Genomic DNA, 27,015 nt, shown 5'->3' on the forward strand with positions numbered 1-27,015 from the left:
AAGCCTTCAAATTGTTGACAGCTAGTAACTTTTGAAACGGCCGGGCACAAGAGAAATATGAGAAATGTTCCCTGATAGACCTATCAATAACATTTAAAGTTAAAGAGAGACATTTTGGAGGTGCAAAACATATAGCTTCAAGTTTAGTATGAAACTGACTCCAAATATACTGTCGGGAAGTGCTCTCTGCGCTGGACTTTTCAATATGACAAGCCAAGCCAAGGCACTGCAGACCCAACCTCGTTGATGGATGAGGTTATTCAAGTATCAAAGGACGTTGATGTATGCTTACGTTGGCAACCTCATCTAGACATTAATTAATTACTTTCATGCATGTACGCAATAAAGTGTGTGTCAAATTAAATTATATAAAGTTCGCTTTGTCAGCTTCTATATGCATGTATCTTTATATATTCTCCTTCTGCTATATGTTTTGAAAATGGGGTTATCAAGACAATGTCTAGCATGTAGGTGTTAAAGGTTGAGCTTGTTTATAAAAACTTTTTTATATATTCAAGTATTTTAAGCCAACTTAAATAAGCAAGACTTGCCTAAATTACTGACTCATATAGTGTACGTAGTTGTTTATACAATATTATTTTAGTGCAAGTAATTAATTATCATTCCTGCTCCATAAATTTATAGATGGCTTAGTGGTCTCGATCTTACTTGTCTGTACAGTGTAATCTGAATTGCAGCAATGCCTACGTTTGATCTGTTTTATGCCAAGGCAACGTAGTATTTGTGCACATGTCTACTTTGAATCCCATCACACATATATAGCATTTTCCGCACTATTTTAATTTCTAGTTATCAAGAATTCAAGATCTAATATTGGATGAACAGTCAAGTTATTCAAAGAATTATATACCACTATATATATATAAAGTCATGTGATTTTGTTATTTTTTTCATTATTCATTTTGTGATGTGAGAAAAAATACATATTTGAAAAAAAAGAGAGAGAAATTATTCCAGGAAAAATGCCTGATATGTCTCAAATTGTTCGGCATCAAGACATTATCTACAATTAATATAAAAGACTCTCTTAATTACAACTTGGTAGAGTCTAATTTACAGTTACTCTACAATTTGCAACTAAAGAGAATGGTTTAAAACATAGCTATAATTAAATTGGTCTTTTTGTGACCTGAGTGTAATTTCCCATGACTCTTTTATACGTTATATCATACACAATTATAGCAGCTACTGAACAAATAATTGCCACAATATTAACAATACTGGCAAATTTTTAGATGAGTTAAGTTTCGATGACTTATTAAGATCAATGCTGATTTTAACTTTCAATCATGTTTAAAATAGTTTTGGGTATATGAAGCCCAATACTTAATGGGATGGAAAGGAAAAAAAATGATGGTCTTTAGGCCCACTACGTCTGAGGCCCAAAAAAGTCATCACATGATTCTCTTCTTTTCTTCACATGGGTGTCACCCGGATAGTCAGGTATCACACCATGCACTGAATAATGAGGATGATCATAATTTAAGATCTGAAAATTATAAAATATTGTTTAAGGGATTTCTTGAAAATACCTATATTCAAGCGTAAGTTGGAAATCCTAAAATATTAAATTGGAAATTTTGGAAATTAAGTTGAAAATCCTGATAATTAATACTTTGGAATCGTCTTTAACTAATTTTTTTAATCATATTCATTCTTCCTACATTTCCTAGTTGACTTCTAGCATTCATAAATAATAAAACGTAAACATGAACAAAATGTTCAATTGAAAACATTTACAATTAAGCATCTTAAGATATCCAACTTAATGTCCAACTTGTACATGAAGATAGGCATTTTGTAAATTAATTTTTTAAATTAAATAAAAGGACCAAGGTCTTTTTATTGATATATTTCAAAATCAACAGAGGCATTTCTGTAAATAGTAACCTTTTTAAAATCATATTTAATCTTCCTTCTCCCCTGTTCTACAAGCCTGATGAACAGCAGTCCCCTGCTCTAGCAATTCCTTGAGCGTGTTTGAAGGTATTTGTTTTTTATTTTTGTTTATGCTTTTGTTTCTTTGTAAGGTCGTTTTTCAGACAAATATGTCTCTTCACAATTCTTTAATTTGCCACTTTGTGAATGATTGTGGATTTAGTTGATATCTTGGTGACATCTTTCGTTTTCAATACAGTACTTATATTAATTTTATACGAATTTCGCGTATTTTAAAGTCCCACAATGTCGGCAAAATCTCCCAAAATCGCCATCATAATAGATTTCACTAACTAACCACGCAATCATTATTTTACATGTAGATTAAATATATATTATCAAAAATTTTATAAACAAAAAAAAAGTAAAAATATCAATATCTAAGATTATGATGATAAATTATTATCAACGTGATGCATTGCATTCGCGTAACGTTAAGTTTGACAAAGAAATTCAAACCACCAACCAATTAAAAAAAAAAAAAAAAACATATGTGGATAAGGCACACTGACTCACTGAGGCGGGGTCAAACAACGCACATCCACTAACCCACATATTGCTTATTTTTAATTAACAAAACCTTCGTCTTCTAACAGGAAATATCACGTCCATTAGTGGTGAATAGCACTAAAATAACAACCTCACTTAAATAATCAGTTTTTTGAATGCCAGATTTTTGTACATGTTAAATTATTGCATATAGTAATCTCAATTATTAGTTTTTTAAATAGAAAAATAAATTTAATAATTATTGACTAATCATTTCATAATGATAACTAGAACATCAGGCCAACATCAATATTTTTTAAAACCGGAGACATCAATGATGGAACTTCATCGCACGCGAAACCGCATTCTGGGTTAGTCAAGAAGTGAAAAGGAAAAATTGCATTAAAATTTCATATAAATAATTAACTACTATAAAATTTATTGACAACTCAACTAGGTCATTAATTCTTCCAAATAAAAAGTCTTTTTTCGCAGATAATAATTGTTTGAAATTTAATATTTGATACACCTAAAAAAATAAATCAATTAAAATAATAACTTCAAATATTGAGCTCCCCTTCCTTCAGGGACATGCTTGCGAACTTCAAATATTGAACGTGGTAAAATTTCAAAATTAGTAATGCTGATATTTCAAGGGTGAGTAAATCCTAATATTTAACATTTATCATGCATTATTAATATAAAATTGGCAGTGCCTGATGGCCACCAATAAAAGCAAAAAAAAAAATTAATCTTTTAATCTTTTAACTTTTAATTTATTTATAACTCAATCCTTTAAATATGATTTGCTGCAATTTAGTCCATCAATTTTTAACTCATTTATAGTTTAATTCCTCAACTTTTATTAGTGTTTTTTTTCATATTAGATTAAATCTCACATCAAAAAGCAAGGGGGTTTTTTAGAGCAAGATGTAAGTATTTCTTTTATCCTTCTTATTTGATAAAGATAATTTTTAAAAAAAAATTAAAAATAAGGATCAAGTTATAAGTGAGTGAAAAGTTGAAGGATTAAATCATAGCGAGTCATATTTTAGGAAAGGATTAAATCGCAATGAGTCATAGTTAAAAAATTGAGTTATAAGTAAGTTTAAAATTAAAAAATTAAAAGATTAAGTTTTTTGAAATGATTTAAATAACCCAGTGGAAACATATATGTCACCCAATAATTTGCAAAAATTATCTAACCTCTAGCAGGACGAATGTAGAAATTGATATGTGGGGCCAAAAATTGTAAAGATTACAAGAAAGCGGCGGCCAAAATTAATTTTCACATGTGTTACAAATAAAAATAAACATATTTTTTAAAGTAATGGCCCTCCTAATATCCGTCCATGTTCTAGAACTTCCAAAAATTATGTAACAGGAAAATTATTTTGTTCAATTATATGGGTAGGATTAAACTCTTAATTAACTGACAATTTTTTATGATGGTAATAAAATGTAGAGATATTATTTATGGAGGATTAATGCTTAGGGCTCTGAAATGGAGATGACGTGAACGGGGCAACGACAAACTCGAAATGAGCGAAGAAATTGATTAAATAAAAAATAGTGAAAAGTTGCCATATATCTTAATGACTCAAAAGTCAAGTCATGGATACTGCTGTCTTTCACGTTCACTTATACTTTAATTGTTATTAAGAAAGTAACAAAAGCTCTAGTAGAGGAAGGAATTTAATATGAAAAAAATTTATATACTTAATTTTATATATTTAAATTAATTATTTTCAATCAAACCAAGATATATTAATATTTTATATATTATTTATTCTGTAACTAATTTTTGTTATTAATATTATTAATACATTAAATTCTAACACTTGCATTAATTTAATAGGATAAAAATATATTAAGTCTATAAAATTAATTATTATCAAGTCCTATTGCTTGAAATATTTTTATAATCATCAACCGACCTGTACAAAAACATATCCTCCCAACAAGCTTCACAATTTATTTTTTTTATATTTAAGGGCCATTGTAGGCCTCCAATATTTGGCAAGAGCATTTTGTGATCTTTTTACACTGCAAGTATTGTTTTCTCTGCGATCTAATTGCAGTGAGATCCAGATATGGTGAGTACGCTGGAGACTGATCTTGAACTCCAAACCTCAGCTTTGAAGTTTCTGGAGATATTTTCCACCAAAACCTATGAGCTCGCCACTATCTCCCCTGACATCATTCAAAGTCTTGAAATTGTTGGCGGTGTCTGGGGCACTGCAGGCTTCTCCTTTGTCATAAATTACACAGTAGGTAAGGCAACAACATCACTCTCCAGCTATGCTACTTATCAAATTACTGCTTCGCTTGTGATTTCTTTTAATAAGGTCTCAATATTAATACTATATATATTAATCTTGCCCATATACAGCAGAAACCGGCCATGCTTAATATTCAAAGAGGTTTGACTAACTATATTACACATGATCTTATGTGGTTGGCGCACACAGATGGAATAGCACAGGTGGCTAAGGAGGTGGTGGAAACCATAAACATAACAGACCTATCCATCACATTCAAAGTGATGGAGGGAGATCTGTTGGATGTGTACAATAGCTTCAGGTTTATTCTGAAACTGACTCCAAATATACTCACGGGAAGCGTTGTGCACTGGACTTTGGAGTATGAGAAGCCGAGAGATGAAACTCCTGATCCGACCTCCCTGATGGAGGAGGTTATTCAGGTATCAAAAGACGTTGATGCTTACGTTAGCAGCCTCATGTAGACATTAATTAATAATTTGCTTTCCTTAAAGCATGTAATTAGCTGCCCTACGTATGTAATAATTAAGGTTGGTGTGTCAAATAAAAGTTGACTTTGTCAGCTGCGGCACATATGCGATGCGTGTCTCTTTATTATATGCTGCTGTTTTGGAAAATTGGGTTATCGCGCTTGGCATGAGCAAGCGCTTATGTGCTTATGCTTGTACAATTGACTTTTTACGCAAGTTCAATTCCTGCTCTGTAAATTCATAGATGGCTCAATGGTTCTCAATTCTAGTCTTTGATAATTTTGAAGGGGAAGGAAAATGAAAACTCCATACATATATAAATTGAGGCAACTCACACCTTTCAAATCTCAGTTTGATATTTTATTATATTGCAGCTTATGTACGTTAGTCGATCCGTTTTTTACTGAAATATGTTAGTGGAATGTCTCTTCTTTGAATCCCATTCATGTATATATCACACACGTTTCAGATCCATACACCAAATTATATATCTTAACTATTCCCCCCTCAACAAATGATCAATAAAAAGAAATCATAAACAAGCCATTAGACAATGTAATAGAGCAACCAGAAAACTTCTCCAAGCAATTCAACGAAAGAATCGATTAAAAGTGTCAATACTCAAGTCTAGCATATAAGGACCGCCATTGCACGCAGCAAACTTAACCATGATGATTTGAGGTTACTATTTCATCACCCACCTTTGTAGCACTTCAACAACTCTTCTCTTCTTGTTTTTTCGTCCCTTCAATTTTCTACCCCCTCCATCTAAAAAGTACTCCTCTCTTTGGGCCTCTCCCTCCCCCTTTTATAGGCACTAATTAGGATTTTTCTTCTTAATGATAGAATCAATCATAACCATACCAAATCAAATTATTGATAATTTTCATTTGACTTTTGCCTTAATTATTTCATATTTTTATATTTTATCCTTAATTAAAACAAATTACAATCAAGACGTAATTATTTCAAATTAGAATTTGATTAATTTGACTTGTCAAATTTTTTGATTTTCGTTTAATTAAGTCAAATTTAATGGGAATATAATTGAGGGGATTTGAGTTCAATAACAAAGGAATATTATTATTTTTTAAATTACAAAAGCCCTTTTTATTCTTTTAATTTTATTTATTTTATTTATTATATTTTTATTAATTTTTAATTTACATTTGAAAGCTCAGATAAAATATAGTATTCACAAATCTAAATACCAGACATCATCCAATCTTATTAAAATTATAAAAACTAAAACACTAAAAAAAATTATAAAAATTAAAAACAAAATATTATGAAATTATGGGAACCATTGATTTTATATTTTCTAAAATATTTTTCCCTCAAATTTAAGTTCTAGGTGCCAGGATCCAACAAATTAAATCATTAAAGTTCATTTTTACTCCCCCACTCCCCCCCCGCCCTCAACCCCCAAAAAAACAGAGAGAGAGAGAGGGGGGGGGGCGTCGAGCACGACCCCCTTTTGACCCTCGACGTGGCAGGAATACAAGAAACTATGACGAGCTCACTTTCGACCCCAAGCACACTTAGTGCCAGCTCCACCTCCCCCTACAAGACCACCAAATTCTGCTTCGCCGAACAAGGCAACGCCTTTCATAATTTCTTTTTTGTATTCTATTGCTCTTAGGCCCTAATGCGTTGTCTCTGATATATGATGTGTTGCTTACAGATTTGACAACATCTCAAGTGGTAAACTGGGGTGAGATCGTTCCAATTCAATGCGCTAGCTCACGTAGTAATAACAATGGTAGGTTCGACAGCTCTCGCATCAGAACCAAATGCAGAAGTATTTTCATGGCTAAAATCTCTTCCTCTCGCTTGAGAGTACCCCTAGCTTGGCTGAGTTCCAAGATCCCATTTCATACACTTCTAAGATCGAAAAAGAAGCTTCCAGGTATGGAATCTACAAAATTGTCCCCCCTGCCGCCTTCTTCTGAAAAGACAGCATTTGCGAATCTTAATCGCAATGAAACCATGTCGTGTCCAAGGATACTCTCGAGAGAGAGAGAGAGAGAGAGAGAGAGAGAGAGAGAGTGATCACGGTGAATTTCATTGCCAGAAGTTAAATTGAGATACTCGGGTAGGTCATTTTGGAGAAAGTAAGACTTGGGGTCATGGGAGCCATCAATTTCTGGGTTTTTTAGCATCACTGCATCGTCTCTTTGGTGCACTGAAAGTTCCTAAATCATTCATTACGCAAGGCGCAAAGTGAAACCAAAATATATGCTCGAAAAGTAAGGTTTTCTACTTTTTCCGGAACCAACGTTGTAATTAACTAATTATTTATAAATTTCATCATGACTGGTCCCATGTTTTTGCAAGATAAGTACAGTGAACCTGGGTTGAAAAACAAAAGGAACCTCGAAAGAACAACTAAAGGTGGTGTGTCTTTACTAGAAGACAAAAATTTAAGGTGAGGTCTTTACTAGATTCAAAGCTTGAAACAAAGGCTGGTGAAAATAAGATTGTATTGGAGCTGAAAACAGAGATAGTGACGAATCTGAATTGAGAGAAGAACTGACGACTTGATAGTTCGAATGGCAATGAAGACCTGAGTGTTCAAACAGAGTGAATCGCAACCGAGTAAAGTGAAGGAAGAAGTGAAGACTGGACGTGAATGGGAGATTGCGGACAACTGTTGAATGAGCCAAGTCAGATTGTTATGGGCCCCAGGGCATAACGCATCACCAAAAAACAGGATACTTAACGACTTACAGAATGTGATTTTTGCTTCTTAAAAAATTAGTTCATGGGTATAATTGTCCCTAGGTGTCCAGTACTTTTTAAAAAAATTTAAAGATAAAAATGAACATTAATCATAAATTAAATAATTTCATAACTTCATAATTAAACATATCACTCTATATTTTTTTATATCTATTATAATTTATTTTCATATTTTGCTTTAGTTCATATATAAGCGGAGTAGTTGTATATATGGTAATGAGAACGAATCCACTGAACTTATAATCTGTTTGAGATACAGAGAAGTTGCACTTAATGTGTTCCTTTTCTTGTAATTTCTAAAAACTTCCTATTCCTAATTAGTTTCTTATACAGATGAAGTTGTGATGTCCAAATTCGGAGGGTCTATACCCATAGTTTCATCACTGAATTAGTTTCTCTCGGATCATACTATTAATTAGTTGGAACTTGTAGTAAGCTGTGTAATCATGAACATTGAAAATTATCGATGAATAACTGCTCCCTCCTATATTGTTTGCTTGGAGGAGGAGTTTTAGGATCCTTTTTATAAGAGACACTATGTATATTCATTATCTATTAAATTTTTTTCTTTTTATCCTATTCTTCTTTTTTTGGGCCAAATACCCTTATTCAATGCTAGTGTAGGAAAGTAACAAGTTTTTTTTAATAAAAATGTATTTAATATGAATAAAGTTAAAAATTTATTTAAATTTTAAACAAATTAAAATTACTGAATGCTAAGGTTTTTTTTTTATTTCAATTAAAATATTGTAGGTGACTTGACGGGCTTTACCATAGAATTTTAAATTTTAATTCTACTATATATTTTTAAAGTTTGAATTTAAGATCACTGGTTATTAAGATACATAAAACAACTTACCCATTGATCGGCGGGGGGTAGTGGGTAGATAATCTTCAACTAACCCCGCAATATTCAAAATTCCTATTTAAGGGACATGGAGTAACACCGATATCCCCAACCATTTGTCTTCTCACATTACAAGTTTTATTTTCTGAGCAATCTAACTAGAAAGAGAGAGCTAGAGATGTCTGTGGCGAGTAGCCTGGAGGCTGATGTTGAACTCAAGACTTCAGCTTTGAAGTTTCTTGAAATATTCTCGACCAGAATATACGAGCTTGTCACTGTGTCACCAGACACTGTACAAAGCCTTGAAATTGTTGAAGGTGAATGGGGCACTGTAGGCTTCGTCTTCCTCGCTCACTATACCCTGGGTAAGTCGAGGCAACTTCAATAACTTGACTGAAGAATTCTTTTCAATCTTAACACAATTTTCGTCCACAGAGTTGAAACCAGTTATGCTTAATTAATATGAAAACTTGAGTTTAACTTCAGCGTAATTAACACTTTAGTTTTTATACACAGATGGGAAAGCCCAGGTGGTTAAGGAGGTGGTGGAAAGTATAAACATAACAGAGCTATCAATCACATTCAAAGTGATGGAGGGAGATCTGTTGGAGATATACAATAGCTTCAAGTTTGTTTTGAAAGTGACTGCGAATGTTTTGTCGGGAAGCGTTTTGCATTTGACCTTGGAATATGAGAAGCCGAGCACAGACACTCCAGACCCAACCTCCTTGCTGGAAGCTGTTATTCAATTGTCCAAAGACGTCGACGCTTATGTTGGCAACCTCATCTAGCCATTCATTAATTATTTGACGTTGCTTTCTTGCTTATTGTCAGCTTTGCCCTGCCTGATCAAGTTTGTGTGTCCAATAAAATTTTACTTCGTCAGCTCCTCATATCGACGATGCGTGTATCTTTGGTATTGTGCTCTTTAGGAAGAACAATCAAATAATTCAAAGAATTATGCGTGACTCTATATTCTGAATGATTTTTCAAATTTATTTTAATTTAATTTCATACTTTGCTTTGGTTCCATAAACGGAGTATTAGTATGGTTTTTGAGAATATGATTCCTCTTAATCCAATTATTATGTTGAGGTTAAGTCGAATTAAATTGCTTATTTTTACCAACCTTCTCATAAAAAAATGGGCCACTTTGTTTTTGTTTTTTGTGTTTTTTCATAAGTTTTTAGTGAATTGGACTTTATCAGACTGTGCTAACACAAACATTTACAAATTAATATCAACTAACATAGTACTCACTTTAATAGTAAAATAGGATCTGCATAATCTCATGAGTTATGATGTATAAGTCAATTTACAAATTATCAATTAACAAAGTCATCACCTTATATTTTTACCTTCTTTAATATTATCCTATCTAACCCTTCTTCATAAGAAAGAGGATCAGATCCCCCACGCATGCATTTCACAAGTGCCCCGGAGCTCTTATACCACGCAAGAATCTCCCCACACACACAGAGACAAGATTTAATTTGGTACCCCTCAATCACATGGGGGTTTGATCTTTCGACTTTTTGTATCAAGAGATTGGATCATAAGGTGCCATCTAGAACTCCCTTTCATGTTTTTACTATCTATGTACTTTAGCTAAATTTGTGGTATCCAAATTGTCGGGACAGTTCTGTCAGAAACAATTTTCATTTTTCGGATAGTGCAAATAAAGTCATCGCCAAAATCTAGTTTTTTTCTTAAAATTTTAAGAAATATAATTTAATAGCTGTGATCTATCAAACAAGTTTTCCTAACATGTCATATATATATATATATATATATTACACAAATATTTTACATAAAAATAAAGATTACGAATACCGTAAATAAAAGATATATGAAATGTCATTCTCTGAGGGTCGACCAAAAATGCATTCCAAATTCCCTATTTAAGGGGCTTTGAATAACACAATTCTTCCCCATCCATCCCATATTCGTCCTACAGCTCAAAACCCATAATACAGGTTGTTTTCCTTGCAAGTTGCAATCTAAGTTCGGAGAGGGAGAGATGTCTGTGGTTGGTAGTCTGGAGGCTGATCTTGACCTCAATACTTCAGCTGCGAAGTTTCTAGAAATATTCTCGACCAGAATATATGAGCTCGTCACCGTGTCCCCAGACTTCATACAAAGCATTGAAATTGTTCAAGGTCAATTGGGCACTGCAGGCTTCGTCTTCCTCGCTCATTATTCCCTCCTGGGTACGTAAAGCCAACAAACTTCAACTTCACTCTCTATATATACTTCTAAAGTTACAGCTTCACTCGATGATTTCTTTTGAATCTTAACGCTATTCTCAACCATGAAGCTGAAACCTGCATGCAGTTAATCTTCATATGAAATCTTGATCTTAAGACTTTTCTTGCACCTTAATGGCTAAACATACGCACAGATGGGATGGCACAAGTGTCTAAAGTGGTGGTGGAGAGTATAAACTTAACAGACGTATCGATGACGTTCAAAGTGATAGAGGGAGATCTGTTGGATGTATACAACAGCTTCGTGATTTATCTGAAACTGACTCCAAATATACTGTCGGTGGGAAGCGTTTTGCATTGGACCTCTGAACATGAGAAGCCAACCGCAGACACTGTAGACCCTACCTCGCTGATGGAAGTTGCTATTCGAGTCTCCAAAGACATTGATGCTTATGTCACCAACCTCATCTAGACCTTATGCTTTCATTTCTTGCTTCTTATTAATTAAACTGCCCTGCCTGAACAAGTTAATTGGTGTGCCAAGTACAAATTGACTTTGCCATCGCCTTCTCTTTTCAGCGATGCGTGTACCTATGTATTTGCTATTTATAAGCCCATGTGGGTGTACAATGGGAATTGCTGCCTCTTTAATGTACGTATTTGCAAGTCAATATTTTTTTAATTATATATATGATGATTGAGAACACCTAGCCTGCCTAGCCCCGAGATAACTCTCGGCTGGATTGAGAAAGAGTTCTCTTCATTTTTTTTTTTCTTACTTTTTTCATCCTATCATTCAAATTATTTTATTAAATAAATTTTTTAAATAATAAAATTAATGAATGGTGGAAATGAGGGTAGTGGAGAAAAGTAAAGAGAAAAAAAGTGAAGAGGGTCTCTTTACGGCTAGACCAAGCCAGACCAAGGCTAACTAAGAATCACGACAGAAGATGGAATGATGTGTGTTGCCCGAGAAGGGGGGGGATGATGTGTGGATAAATATCAATGATTCAAAAAAAAAAAATTTCTTCAATTTGTAATTACAAGAGAAGAGAGAGAACAATCATTAATCTTGTCGTCGGGCACCATTTGAAGCTTTTGTTTAAAACCATTGGATCGACAAGCATGGCTCCCATCCATCCATCCATCGCCGTTTAAATTTCAATATAATCCCTTTGTTTTATTTACGTGATTGAGAGAACATTTTTTTATTCTGTGTATAAGTTATATTATTAAATTTTTATTATAAATATCCTATTTTAGCCTTCCATTAAATATATTAAAAATAATTTATAAATAAAATTAGAAAAAGTCGAGAGCGAGATGTGTGTGCTCTGTGTCGTTCGCGGTGGATCGCTTTGAGACAGCTTGCGGGAGAAAAGTTGTGTGGTTTGTATTTAAAGTTTTGTCAGATCACAGATAATAGCGCTGAGTTCAATGCCGCGCTGATGAAGATGATGATGAAGAAACCCCACGGGTTCGTCCTCGCGCTCATCACCCAAAATAAATCCGAGCCATCCAGTGCGTTCATCATCCAAAATAAATCTGGGCCATCCATTCAGATTTTTCTAATTTTAATTTTAATTTTAATTTTATAAAAAGAAAAATTTATATATTTTTTAATAAATATATTCATTATGAATCTAGACAGTATTAATTTAATTTAAATAATTTAATTTAATATTATAATTTTTATAAATTGATTATTTAAATGCAATGGAGGCAGTACAGAATCAACAGTAATTTTTTAATAATATTTCTACTTTAATAAATATAAAATAAAAATAAAAAATAAAAATTTTAAATCTCAACCTTACACATAAAAATTTATAGCGAGCTGTTGAGCACCGAAAGTGAATCCAAACCGCACCATAGTTGGAGCTGCAAGGAAGGTGGTGGTTAAATTAAAATCAAACTGTTCTCATCGATAGCACTCCTCCTAGATGGCATTCCCCAGACTCCCACCTCCTCAATCTTCACGTTTTCATCTTTGGATTTTTTTTCTACCACTATTTATTTTAATGTATCACATTAAAAATATAAGATATTTTTGAATTTTTTAGGATGCAATTAATAATTTTTTAAAAATATCATTTATTAAGTTGTGTGATTAATAAAAAATTTTAACTGAGATATTTTATAAAAAAAATAAACATGAAAAGAGTGTGTAATTTTAAAAAAAATTTAACAAACTCATCAAAAGTGTAATTCAATTAAATATGAAAGGAGTATGTATGCATGCAAAGGCAAATATCTAAGGGAGAATAATATTTAAGGCCATTTCAAGAGAATTTATAACAATAAAGATCCAACAATTTTATTTTGAATATTGTCTTGTAAAATCATTTACATACTATTGTTAAAAGTTGAACATTAACTTATTAAATTTTTAAGATTTAACTTTTAACAACAACACGCACGTGTTTTTATATGACAATATTCAATATAAAACTAATAGGATCTCATTACGATAAATTTTCTTAAGAGAGTCTTGAATATTATTCTTCTAAAATTCTTATCTTAGACAAAATATTTTGGTGGGAATTGCTTATGAAGAAAATAGGCAGAGTCAAGAATTCAGGAAAGGTGAATAAGCTCAACCAAAATATAACTTCCTGAAAAATTTAAATGGCCAAATCCAATCCCAAATTCATTCGGATGACCCAAATATCTAAATTTTATTTTTAAAAATTTTTAAATTAAACTTTTTACTTTAAAATTAATTATTTTATTTTATAAAAAATATATAATATATCTTTTGGATACTTAAATAAATGATGCATATGACTCAAAAAAATTTTAAAAAAATATGTGGGTCTTAAAATTTAAAAAATAATATTAAAATATATTTTAAATATTATTTTAAGATATTTTATACATTAAAAGTGATAAAAATATGACAATATAAATATTTTAATTTTTTTAAAAAATATATGATGTTTGAGTATAAAATAATCTAAAACTTAAAGAATTAATTAATATTTATTTTTTTATATTTTTTTAGGTATTCAGATCAAGATTTAATTAGGCTTGACCTGAATTTTTTTATGAACATAAAAAATCATTATTTTGTCATGCCCAATCCTAAAGTCATGTTTGTTTACTAAAATAAAATAAAATAAATTAAAAAATTAAGATAAAAATAAATTAAATTATCCTTCTCCCTATAATACATATGATAAATTTATTAATATATATTATAAATGTAGAAATCATCACATCCTCTGAAAATTTTATAAATCATGTTTTTTTACTCCATAAATTAAATTATCTCTCCTTATAAATATACTCACCTATTCTCTTTAATCATTTTATTTTTATTTTTATTTTTATTTATTTATTTTATTTACTTCTATTCTAGTAAGTAAATATAACCTAAATGTTTTTGGCGAATTTAAATGGGCCCACCAAACTTCGCTTGAATTGCCGGCTCCTGAATAGGCAACAAAATAGTGGAGGAATTGGCGTGGGCCATGGGGGCAATCATTCATTCCAATGCGATTTCTCCATGATGCGTCGAAGTCCAATCACTGGGGAGTAATCCACCGAGCAGGATATCTTTTTTCCATTGTCTTCGATTTTTTTCGGTGCCACGACAGAAAAACGCGGAGACCAGATTGTTTAACAAAAAAATAAATAAAAAAATAAAATTTTTAAATTATATAAATAATAATATATTTTTTAAAATATTACAATTTTATTGAAGTCCTCAAAAAATTTTATATCAATAAATTTTAAAAAAATTATTTTATTTTTATTAAAAAGTTGTAATTTTTTTATCAATTCTTATTATTCTTTAAATAAAAATTATAGTATCACTTAAACATTTATTACACATTTTTAAATTATTTTTAAAAATTTATATTGAAAAATAATTAATGTATGATATGATATTTTAGTTCATTTTTTTACTTTTAAATATCATTATCATATTAATTAATTTTTTAAAATTATGTGATATAATTCTTTTATATATAAAAATGGAGGAGTATTATGTTTTGATATAGTACTGTTTGCTTGTAAAAGTTCAAAAATCCCAATTCAGAAACACGTTATCAAAGAGACGTGACAGGCATTTGGGAATTGTCCCTGATTACTCTGAAATACACCGTGAGTTTATAATTAAGTGAGTCGTGGGTTTGTACAAATGCATTGATTCCCTTTTGTCAACGGCCCCCAACTGATATATTTTAGTGATGCATAATATATACTACTCGGAAGGGGCAGATTATTGCATGAATATTGTAATGCACAGTGATCGAATATTTTAAAGAAACACGAGGCATCCAAAACCTGTGTTTCTTTTTAATAAAGTATGTATTTCGACCCAAATAAGAGAAAAGAGCATTAGGCTGTTCAAATGTAAGTAGATCAAAGGAGATGTAGAAAATTTTGTATTGAATAAAGTTAAACTTAATAATTATTATATAATAAAGAAAAAAAATCATAAACTCAAGTCTTAATGTTTAGATTAATACATGTTATCTTACCACTGTTCTTGCCCATTTCTCTTCTCCTTCCATTCTTGGGTGGCGTGAGAAGTATTATGTCAAATAAAATTTAATTTAATAATTAATATATAATAAAAGAATATGACTCATGAACTTAAATCTTGAGGTTTTTAATTAAGATGTGACATCTTTCCATTAGCTTAACTATATGGTCTCTTTTACAAAATTAACAGGTATCATACATCATTATTAACTTGAAGATACCAGAAGCTCTTAGAGAAAAAGTTTATGCATATTTTTATATCTTATATTTGCTTCTTCTTTTTAATGATCAACATTAATTAACTTCGGTCAAATTTAACATAATGGGAATGATTGTACTCATTAAAACAAATTCATGAATAATTTTACACTTATATTAAAGATATTGGGCATTCCTTGAGAAAAATTACTAAACCTGTTGTTAGCAAACGAGCAGATAACGCGAGTCCCGTAGTAGTGTAAGGAGGTCGAAGACAAAGTTACAGTATCAGTTCGGAGCTTTTTATCTGAATAACGGAACAAGCAGGATGTCTGCTTCTCTCTTTGCGCCATCCTCGCTTCCAAGTATCCTTCTCTTCAGGATATATCTTCTTAGTTGTTGTTTTTGGTTTCTGCATAATAGATTTTGGCTTCACCTGTATGTATGTGAAGCGTTCAAGATTAACATCGAGGATTGATTACAAGGTTCATGAACTAATTGACGTCTCGTGACACACACACGCGATACGTATTATTATTAATTAGTTTAGTATTTGTCAGAGTCCAAATTCAAGTATTTGCTTTCAATTTGGTCCCAAAAAATCCAATTCTGTTTACTCGTTAGATTTAACAGACGTCATTATTAATTGGGTACAGCGCCCACTTAATGTATCATTTCAAAATTTGAGCCTCAAAAGGTCAAAAGGATAAGCCTCGCATAGGATAAGATGCTCTCTTGAAGCTAACAAATATAGTTTTTTTCTTTTAAATCTTATAGAATATTTTTAATAAAATTATACTTTTTAATGAATTAGTTAATGATCTTTAAACTTCCACGCTCTTATTATATTTTGCTCTTATTTGATAAGAGATTTCAATTAAAATAATATTATTAATTAGACCCATTAATCAAGGGCATGTTTAAAAAATTTATTAATTACATATTAAAAGACTTAAAATACTTTATAATCTTTAATATTATACTTAAAAAATATTTTATAATATTAAACGAAAGGAATAGATATATATCTGAAGTTTTAGTTTTGTCGCGTTTCATTATCCTTTTCAATAAAATGAACCAGCAAAGGACACGCGCAGTTAGGCCATTAGTGAATTTGTTTCTATATGGGCCTTCTAATTTAAGCCTCTATTGCTGTAACTATTTTGTAATTAAATGTGTGCAAAAAAAAAAAAAAAAGCTTCTACAGTCACATGGCTGCCCCAACTTTGAGCCTTCCTCCTGAGATTACACAAAAAATTAGACAAGGTTGAATTTTAACGTAATTCAAATTTTGATCTCTTTTATAGAAAGATTAAATTAGTTAATCTATAGTCTGGTCTGGTAATAAGATTAAATTTGGCCTATAAGATTAAGAGATTGATCCTGATAATTTAGTTCTTATTTAACGTTTTTTTTTCTGTTTTCCCTATATTAGATGTAACAATTCATTTTGTTCTAATAAACTCAATTAAAATGATAAAAATATTTATAATCATAAAAAGTTCACAACAATTTCTAACAAAAACAACAACAACAACAACAACAAATATTTCTATTACAATTTAAATAATTTAAATTTATAACTTCGACAATAATAGCAACAACATTCAACAAATTTCAACAATATGTTTAATATACATTATAATAATAATTTAACAGAAAACTAAATTAAAATTATATTAAATTGAAGAGTGAAATGTGGATGAAGGAAACGCTAAGTTTAAATTTCAAACTATTTAAATATTTTAAAAATAATTAAAATTATATTAAAATAATTTTGTAGTATTGAACCAGATTAAGTAATCTAAAAGCTTGGTCTTTTGTTTGGTGCAACCCAAAAGGCTAATCTTGTCTTTTTTATCTTTAATTTTTTTACTAAACCAGACCAAATTGAACTTGTTTGAGTTGAAGTAAATTGTACAAATTTTCACACAACTCTACTTCCTCCTCAATAGACCTTTGTTGCAAAACTAAACGCTGGTTACTCCAATCCAGAACAATGGAAATTCTATCAATACATTAATTTGTATTTTTTAAAATTATGAAATGTAAATCATCAAATTCAATGTGAAGGCCCAAATTTACAATGTTCCCTCGACAGCAATGAAACGAAGCCCCTCCCCAATCTAGTAAAAGAAATATTAATGTGAAAAAAATAAAAAAAATAAGAATGTGTAAAATTTTAAATATATTTATACATAACGAACTTAAAAAATAATATCATATTATTTTTTCTCTCATAAAAAATAATTTTAAAAATATTTTTAAATATTATTTAAAAAGTTGTGCTATAATTTATAAATGAAACTAAATATATATATATATATATATTTTGCCAACAGGCTAAATATACATTTTAAAATGTATTTTATAAATGTAATATTAATTTTTTTTAATCATATTCAAGTACATTTCTACACCTAACATCTGACTCGTGTAATTGATAGTGCCAGCAGAGGGAGAGGAACCTCCCGGCTTTGCTTTCCTTGCTCTCACTCTTTTTTCCCTTATTTTTGCTTAATTTTCTTTGGATAAAAATTATAATGGTTCTGGTTTTATTTAAAATTATAATAGTAAATTTTTAAAATATTATCCAAAAGTGACGAGAGAAAAAAAGAGTAAAGCAAAATGAGAGGTTGCTCTCCCAGCAAATAAAGGAGAATGATAGGTCCACCAAATAACTGCGGATTTAGTTGAGATATTTATTATTTGAAAGTTTAATAAAATGATGGGAAAATTAGGTACATATCTCATGAAACATATTTATTTATAAATAAATATTATAAAATCTAAAAATTATAACCAGATCCCCTGAAACTTAAGTGTAATTTAAAATTAAGATACAAAAATAATAATAACTCTATTAAAAATTCATTTCATCAATTAAGTAATTTATAATTATTTTATTGGCAATCACTTTAATTTTTTACAACTATAATTTTATATAAATAATAGTTAAACTGATCATGTGTTAGAAGTTTAATATTAATTATATATAACTGTTCATTAGTAATTTATAATTATAACTTTAATATTTTACAACTATAATTTCATATATCTAATAATTAAATTAATCATGTATTACTAGTACTTCAATATTTTACAATTGTAATTTCATATATTTAATGGTTAAATCTAATAAGCAAGAAAAATATTATATTTACATCTTAATTTTAAATTACATTTAAATCTCAAAATAATTGGTTGTAGTTTTTTAAATTTTATGAGATTTATATGTAAATAAATCTGTTTTATGGGACTTTTACGTAATTTTTTCTCAAGTGATATCAATTACGACATGTGTTTTTTACGCTTGTTTTGAAATTCATTTTGGACCACCATCCCATGTACAGAGGACGTGGATCACAGTTCACCGACAGAATCTCGGAAAATCCAAAGCCTGATCAATCAAAATCTTTCAGGTTACCGAATCCCCAGTCAGTTTTATCAACTGTTTCTTTCTTTTACGAATGTTCAAGCTTTAACCCTTGCAATCGTGGGTTAATTGAAAAAAATTACGTAATAAATTAAGATACTTAATTAATTTCTGATACAGAAAAATAAAATTTATTAACAAAAATAAAAACTTGTTTGAACAATTACAAAAATCAATTCATGTAGAAGAGTGAAGTCTTGACGCTGATCTATACAGATAGCTCAACTCTGGTCTCTCAATGAATACACAGAGCAGATTATCTCTGCGTGTGGGTGTGTGTGTGTCCCATCAATCTTATCTGAGTTATACCTATCGTCCTTACCATCATGTGGCAATAATTAATGATCACGTACATGTCAAAGCCATTATTTAATTTGTACACTGAATTGAAAGAGCGCTTAATTATATGACTTCAATTTTTGGAGTGAAAGCAGACAGACATTTTATTAAAAAAATTTTACATCCATGTTTATTGTATTAAAGAGAGAATCAGTCTTAAAAAGATTAAAATTTAAAAAAGATCCTTTAATTTATAAATCTTTTTTTTTTTTCCTTGTGAGTCTTCTCCATACAAGAGTCAGGACTCGTAACACTAAATCTACATGTGGCATTCACGTCTCAAAGACACTAGCCACACCTCAACAAAAGCTTAACTCCATTGCGGATAATACACACACACACACACATTCACGTCTCAAAGACACTAGCCACACCTCAACAAAAGCTTAACTCCATTGCGGATAACACACACACACACACACACACATATATGAAGTAAAATTAGTTATAAAGTTCTTAAAGCACAGGGGCTAAATTATAATCAAGTTGACATAAGAAAATCGTGAAAGAAAAAACAAAGAAGGAGAAAATGAAATTTATATAAGCTTTTTTTTTTTTTTTGCGGGCAGAAACGAAACATGGAATTACTAGAAATTTATATAAGCTAAAGTAGAGAAACTCTGGTCTGTTTAATAAACCCAAGAAGCAAGCATCTGATCTCCTGCCTACCACATCCATATATCGTTCTCCTTGTTTCCGGAGCCCAAATCATAGAGAAATGGCTCAGCTGGCTGGAAAATTGGAGGGTGAAGTCGAGGTGAATTCACCTGCAGCCGAGTTCTTCGGCGTCTTGGCATCTCAACTTCACCATGTCAAGAACATTAGTGATGTTGTGCATGAAACCAAGGTGCATCAAGGAGACTGGCACGGCGTTGGCTCTGCTTCTATTAAGCACTGGACTTACACTGTGGTAAGTTTTTCACCAAAATTCCCCCTACCTACTCATCACGCAGTTTCAGCTTTTTAGTACAGCCCTATTTGTCTAATTTAATTCATTATCATGAGATAAGCTTACTTGCTGATGTTGATCTACACAGGAGGTAAGGTAGAGAAGTGTAAGGAGCACTTTGAAGAGATTGATCATGAGAACAAGTCACTAGCATTCAACTTGTTTGATGGAGATGTTGGAGACAAGTATAAAAGCTTAAAGGCGAAGCTTCAAGTGACTGACAAGGGCAACGGTGCCCTTGCAAAATGGACTTATGAATACGAGAAGCTCCGTGAGGAAGTCCCTCCGCCCCAAGCTTACTTGGACTTCGCCACTAAGGTTACTAAGGATGTTGATGCTCATCTCATGAATGCAAAGCCCTAAAACATCAACAACAACAAAAATATGGATTTGGCTTCTGGTTATTATCAGGGTTTTATGTTAACTAAGTGTGTGAACCTATAATAATGGTTGTGCTGAGAATCAAAATGCACGTATTCAAGTGTGTGATGTTTTATTATTGTGTGCTTAGTTATGAAATGTTGGTTCTGTATTGGGACAGTTATAATTATTGTCTTTAATTTTTATTCAATTTTTAATTAGTGATTTATATTTAAAACCAACTGTGTAATTCGAAAATTTTTAATTTAATCCTTGCTGCTAAAATTTGTTAGTGTTTCTTAGATTAAACATTTATTAGTGAGCTCTCATGTGTACACTTATTTCATCAGTTGTCCTCTGTATCCATCTGCAGATCTGCTATATTCTTAACAAATTAAACAACAATGTATAATGTAGCTAATGATGAATTCAACTATCCCTTTCTACGTGCAGAAATAAATAAAATTAAAAACCCGATACGTATCTCATTAAAGTGAAGATGGGGAGAAGGGATGAGGAGAGGATCTCCTTCCGGGACATGTTAAGGAAAAGAATAAAGGGTTACTCAAATCAATGTTATCTCCAAACTCCAATTGGCCGGACGATAAAACTTAAATATGACCTTGTAAGATACTCATGTTAAAAAAAAAAAAAACCCTATCATTATTAGCGACACCTTACTTTACCAGATAATTGGTTTATTTCATTATTGTGCATTTTAATCTGCCCTTCTATATATATATATATATATATATATATGTTATTCTTAACAAACCGTCAAACAGCAATGTCCAACAACATTAATAATCACATGGTGGGTAGGATCATCATTCATCAGATATACAATGGATTTGGCTTCTGGTTATTATTAAGGTTTTATGGTGTAACTAAGTGGGTGAACCTATAATGTTAATAATCGCTGTGCCGAGAATAATAATGCATGCATTGAAGTTTGTGATCTTTTATTATTATTGTGCTTAATTATGAATTGTTGGTTCCGTTATGGGACAGTTATATTTATTGTCTTTATAATTTTTAATTAGCGCTTTATAATTAAAACCTACTGTTTAATTTGCAAAATTGTTAACTTAATCCTTGCCGCTGCTAAAATTTTGTTAGTGTTTATTAAACTAAAACTTTTTCAGTGAGCTCTCAGCTGGTGTACACTTATTTCATCAGCTGCATGTCCTTCTACATCCAGATGCTATTCTTTAAAAAACAACCAAACAACAATACACATGTAGCTAATTAATGATCAATTCAATGTGTTTGCATCCCTTTTGGCTTTTCATGTGGAGAAAGGCGTGAAATTAAAAGCATAGTCTCAAATCAGCCAGTTTTTAATTTCAGTTCCAATAATTTCAGCATGCATACGGGAAAGTCGTATCTTCGTCCCCATAATTTTTAATTTCAGTTTCATCCTTAAAGCCAGTTTAGCACGCTCTATAAAATACGACCCCATAATGTAAGACTCAAATCAGCCAATATGATTATCATGAATCTCAACTACGATTGATCGAAGAATATATTTTGAAAGCCTTGGACGAGGCTAAAAAAAAAAAAAAAAAACTCTGGTATATCAAGCTAGCTAGGCCACGCGACATTTATCTATTGGCTCGAGTTTGGATATTTAAATTATGTTTTATGGGGACTTATTGAAAAATTTTAATTCTATAAGGCCAGAAATAATTTCACAGGATTGAAAAATGATAATTTTACACTTATTTGTCGTTTGGTAATTTTAATTATCAAATACTTTATAAGAAAGCGACACCAAGCATATACTAATGGGAGCTACGTAGCAGTCAAAAATTGATGAAAAAAGATAAAAAGAAACGGATGTGCAGCTAGGTTGACCAGAAGTGACTCAATTTCTTTTAAGTGAGGCTGAAAGCTCAAATCATGTTAATAAAAAGAATCATATTAGAAGAGCTGCATATCCAATTAAATTCGATGATGCTCAAGTATAACATATGATAGTACTGAATATCAAATAGTAGTTCAGGTAAAAAAAAATAGTTTTATTGAAAAATTCCAGCATATCTTATTATTCCTAAAAAATTGATATGCTTATTTTATTCTAATTAGAATTTTTATTTATAATTATAAAATATATGAAAAATGCTTCAAGATGTTGTGTTTGTTTGTCATTGCCGCAACCTCTTTACCCTCCTTTATGGGCTTTGCTGCTTTGTCTCAATAATTTCATCGTTTACTCTTGAAAAATACAATTTTTTTATTCTTATAATTTTGTCTTGTTTTATTTTTTTTTTCATAATTTTTTTAGTATTTTTAATCTTTATAGTTTCAAAAAGATTGGGTGATTTTTTACTTTTAAGTCTTTATAGAAACAAAATTAAATGATATTATAAGGATTGAAAATTATAGGCTTGTTTAAAACTGTTTTTATTTTATTATTCTAACAAATAATAAAAATAGGTATTTTTTATTTTTTAAGTTCTCCAAAATAATAATTCTAAAATACCTAAAAGATGTTTTAATTTTTCTATTCTTTAAAATAATATTTTATTTTTTGTTCTTCAAAATATTTTTTTTAAAACATTTTACTAAATAAATTTTTTTAATTTAAAAAATAGAAAACTATTCTCAGAACATATTGTCAAATAGGCTCTATGTTTTTCCTCTCTTTTTTATTCTTTTACCTAAAACTGGTTTTATTGAAAGTCATTCCCAATAATGTACAGTCAGCGCAAAAAATGTGAGGTGGGATTGATAACCACACAACATTGTCAGTAATTACTTAATTAATGAGGACAGAGATGTGATAAGTAGAGCATATAAACATTCAAAATCAGTTTTAGTGCTCATCATACAAATAAACACTGAGAACTCATTGCTTGTGGACCGTGAGATCTAATTTGAACAGTTTAAAATTATAGTTTTTCAATTAATGTTTATAAATAAAATCTACTTTTTTGGATACAAAATCCAAAATAACGACAGTCTTTTAACTGTTAGTTTTTTTTTAAAATAATTTTTTGTTTACAGAAACATCAGTTAAAAAACTGTAAATTTGAATCATGAAAATTAGATTTGAACAATGCTAATAAACTTTTAATACTCATATATATGATAAGTACTAAAACTAGTTCCAGAAACATTATGCTATTTAATGCCAACAGAACAAGCTAAGCATTTTTCCTTCCGCTGCGATCTTCAACTCGGCAATCATAGAGAGATGGCTCTTACTGGTAAAGTGGAGACTGAAGTTGAAGTCCATTCATCTACTGCCAAGTTCTTCAACGTCTTTGTAGTCCATCAGCTTCAGGATATTCACAAAGCACAACGTTCTTGATTCAGCCCACGAAGGCGAAGGTTCATGTCATTGTCATGGGCAATAGAGGCCTTGCAAAGTGGGCCTTCGAACATGAGAAGCTGCATGAGGTTGTGCCCCCTCCACAAGCCTAACTGGACTGCATCATTAAGGTTGCTGAAGATGTCCACGCTCATCCTTTGAAGCCTGATTTTTTTCCCCAAGCTTATACTTTAATTCAATCTTTAGTACGGTAAGGATATTCTGTTAAAAATTTTAAAATTACTGATTTGACCTTATAATTTACTTGTCTACTCTATCCCTCAATTTAAAAATAAATAAATAATTAAGTATGCTAGTATTTAAATAAATAGTTTAAAAATTTTGTGTTAAAATTAATGAAATTTAAAGAAAAATAAACAGAAATTATATTGATTAATTTATTATATTAAAATTTAAATTCTTATTTCATAAGTTTCCTAACTGTGTGTTGATTAATTTATTATATTAAAAGTTAATTCTTATTTCATAAGTTTCCTACTGTGTGTTTGAATATTATTTTATCCAATGTATGTATTTAATTTATTTAAAAATTCAAAATAAATACATTGACATAATTAACATATTTAACATATAAATAAAAAGTAAAAGATACATGCATTAATATTTTTTTTAATAATTTGAATTGACTTTAAGACTTTTTTTTATCTGAAGAAAGGTATTTGAGCTCAACATATATGATTTAACGATTAATTAATGGTTAAGTGGATGGAACTAAGAATTAAAATATAAATTTATCTTCAAAGTTTTCAGTCAGCTTGATCCTATATCCTAAGGTATTATCTCAAGTAATTTCATCCCAACATTTTTTTTAAGTACAATATCACCCCACTATTAGGTTTGACCATGTTGACCATTAAGTTAAAATTTTTGACTGTTGAATGTGTCGATAGAATGCCACGTTGGCCTCCACATGTAATTACAGCTCCTCCCCCACTTCCACTTCCTTCTTCCTCCTCATCTCCACTATCGTTGCCTCTGGAAAATCAACAGGCGAGAACCTGACATCTACCTATTCAATCTTATTCGTGAAGATGGAGGGAAGGAACCAAAAACCAGGTAAAGGTGGAGAGGATCCGTTTGCGAATGAGGAGCTTGGATTTGGAAATAATTTGACCCATGCATCTCACCATCAGATCCATTCGATTATTTTTTGGGTTTATGTGTTTCTTCGACCCAAAAGGTGAGCCCAGTTTCCCAGTCTTCTTGAATTCTTCTTCGTTTCCCTCTTTCTTCCTGGTTTGCACGAGTGGGCTTCAGATAAGTGCATATTTGATAGTTAAATAGGTATAAATTCTGATTCATATTTGATTAGATTTATTAATATTTCATAACCTATTATTTAATTAATATTTATATATGTTGTCACTAGCAAGTAAAACTATAGTCTGAGTCGTGTCCGAGAACATTGTCCTTAAGAGCTATGCCGTTACACTAAGTTGATTAGCAACAGCTCCCCAAAATTAAACAGATTCTGCTACTGAAAGTAGAGACACAGAACAACAGAAATTCATAAAATAACCTCAGGTATATGCACAAAGAAATAATGTGATAAAAGAGTAGAAAAAGGCTAAAAGCACAAAAGCTATTCACAGAACATGTGGCAAGCACTGCCTTTTATAGGCCAATCTCATAATTCTGGGCCATAAAGTCACCTTAATCACAATTAAAAATGTTTTTTTTAAATAATAATGATGTTTAAATTATGCGTTGCAAAATAATAAATAGACTTAAATAATAATTAATATTATTAATTTATAATAATTTCTTTTGAAATATTCAAAAATATTTTATAATATCCAACAATATATATTTTTCCTACCACTAATTATTAGATAAAAAGGAATTTTGATACAGAATTTACTCACATATTTCCTTTTTATTTTGCAGGAAAGTAATAGATTAAACAAAGAAGAAAAATGCATAAAAGGAGAGAACAGAATGTATATGCGTGCGCGTGCTTGCTTTGAAGAAACAACTACGCATATCATGCAAAATATATATCAAATCACCAAAGATATAGCAAATTAGTATTTGTGGGTGTGGATCCAGGCGCAGGCGATAGATATAATTGAAGATAAGAATTATATATTATATATATATATATTAATTATAACAGTTTTACATTGATTGGGAATAAGAGGAACATCGACTTTAAATATAAATACTCATCTCCATTAAAAGGAAAAACATTTAATCACTTATTTTAGTATTTTAAGAATTTTTTATGAGATGTTTGAAACATGTAGAAGTATCGTTTATCATGATTGAGAATTTTAGAATGATATCATTTTATTTTATTATGTGTTTTTAATTTACTCAGTTGGAATAGGGATGTAACCTAATTGAAGAATTAATTTTCTATTTTATTTGTTGTTTGTTTTGACTTTTCACATTTATATTTATAAATATATTTTTCCTTTTGCAATTATTTTTATTTCTCTTGTTTTTTATGTTTATTTTATGACTGGCCATCATTTAATCAAATTTATGAGTAATATTAATTGATTGGCAGGTGAAGAGAGAATTTTGATCTAGAGAAATAGACATAAATAATCAGGTTAGAGATAATTTTAAAAATTTATGATGATTTAAATTATAGCTTCATAGTTTAATTAGTTATTTGAATATCATAGGAACGAATTTGACGCTAATTAAAAAGGGACTAATAATTTAAAAAAATATTAGGACATTTTAAAAATAGTTATCATTATAATTGATTAGAATCAACTCAAAGGGTAGAAACCAGTAACTTATAAAATGAATTCTAAATCTCAGCATTTCAAGTAATTGTGTTTTTCTCATCATTATTTTATAGATTTATTTTTATTTTTTATATGTCATCAAAAAAATCATTTTATCTATTTTTTTGAACTATTAATTATTTAAATCAGTTAAGATGCAACTTC

General features: G+C 30.3%; 4 protein-coding genes across 4 annotated transcripts; all 4 read left to right on the forward strand.

Moving 5' to 3' along the window:
- The first annotated feature begins 4,456 nt into the window (after positions 1-4,456).
- LOC129311865 (MLP-like protein 28) lies at positions 4,457-5,441 on the forward strand. The gene is made up of 2 exons (XM_054954334.1): positions 4,457-4,722; positions 4,920-5,441. Exons 1-2 carry the CDS (start codon positions 4,542-4,544, stop codon positions 5,192-5,194), a joined length of 456 nt encoding a protein of 151 aa, XP_054810309.1. The 5' UTR covers positions 4,457-4,541; the 3' UTR covers positions 5,195-5,441.
- Positions 5,442-5,595: 154 nt separating this feature from the next.
- LOC129311864 (MLP-like protein 43) lies at positions 5,596-9,803 on the forward strand. Its single transcript, XM_054954333.1, has 2 exons — positions 5,596-9,154; positions 9,306-9,803. Exons 1-2 carry the CDS (start codon positions 8,968-8,970, stop codon positions 9,578-9,580), a joined length of 462 nt encoding a protein of 153 aa, XP_054810308.1. The 5' UTR covers positions 5,596-8,967; the 3' UTR covers positions 9,581-9,803.
- A 901-nt stretch (positions 9,804-10,704) lies between these two features.
- Positions 10,705-11,651, forward strand: LOC129311863 (MLP-like protein 28). Its single transcript, XM_054954332.1, has 2 exons — positions 10,705-10,999; positions 11,191-11,651. The coding sequence occupies exons 1-2, from the start codon at positions 10,810-10,812 to the stop codon at positions 11,466-11,468; spliced, it is 468 nt and encodes a 155-aa protein (XP_054810307.1). The 5' UTR covers positions 10,705-10,809; the 3' UTR covers positions 11,469-11,651.
- An 8,464-nt stretch (positions 11,652-20,115) lies between these two features.
- On the forward strand, positions 20,116-20,944 carry LOC129310901 (MLP-like protein 34). The gene is made up of 2 exons (XM_054952799.1): positions 20,116-20,373; positions 20,509-20,944. Exons 1-2 carry the CDS (start codon positions 20,182-20,184, stop codon positions 20,773-20,775), a joined length of 459 nt encoding a protein of 152 aa, XP_054808774.1. The 5' UTR covers positions 20,116-20,181; the 3' UTR covers positions 20,776-20,944.
- Positions 20,945-27,015: the final 6,071 nt, after the last annotated feature.

This window comes from Prosopis cineraria, unplaced genomic scaffold (genome assembly GCF_029017545.1).
Source record: "Prosopis cineraria cultivar Desert tree isolate PC_DT_omini unplaced genomic scaffold, ASM2901754v1 PC5, whole genome shotgun sequence".
NCBI lineage: Eukaryota > Viridiplantae > Streptophyta > Magnoliopsida > Fabales > Fabaceae > Prosopis > Prosopis cineraria.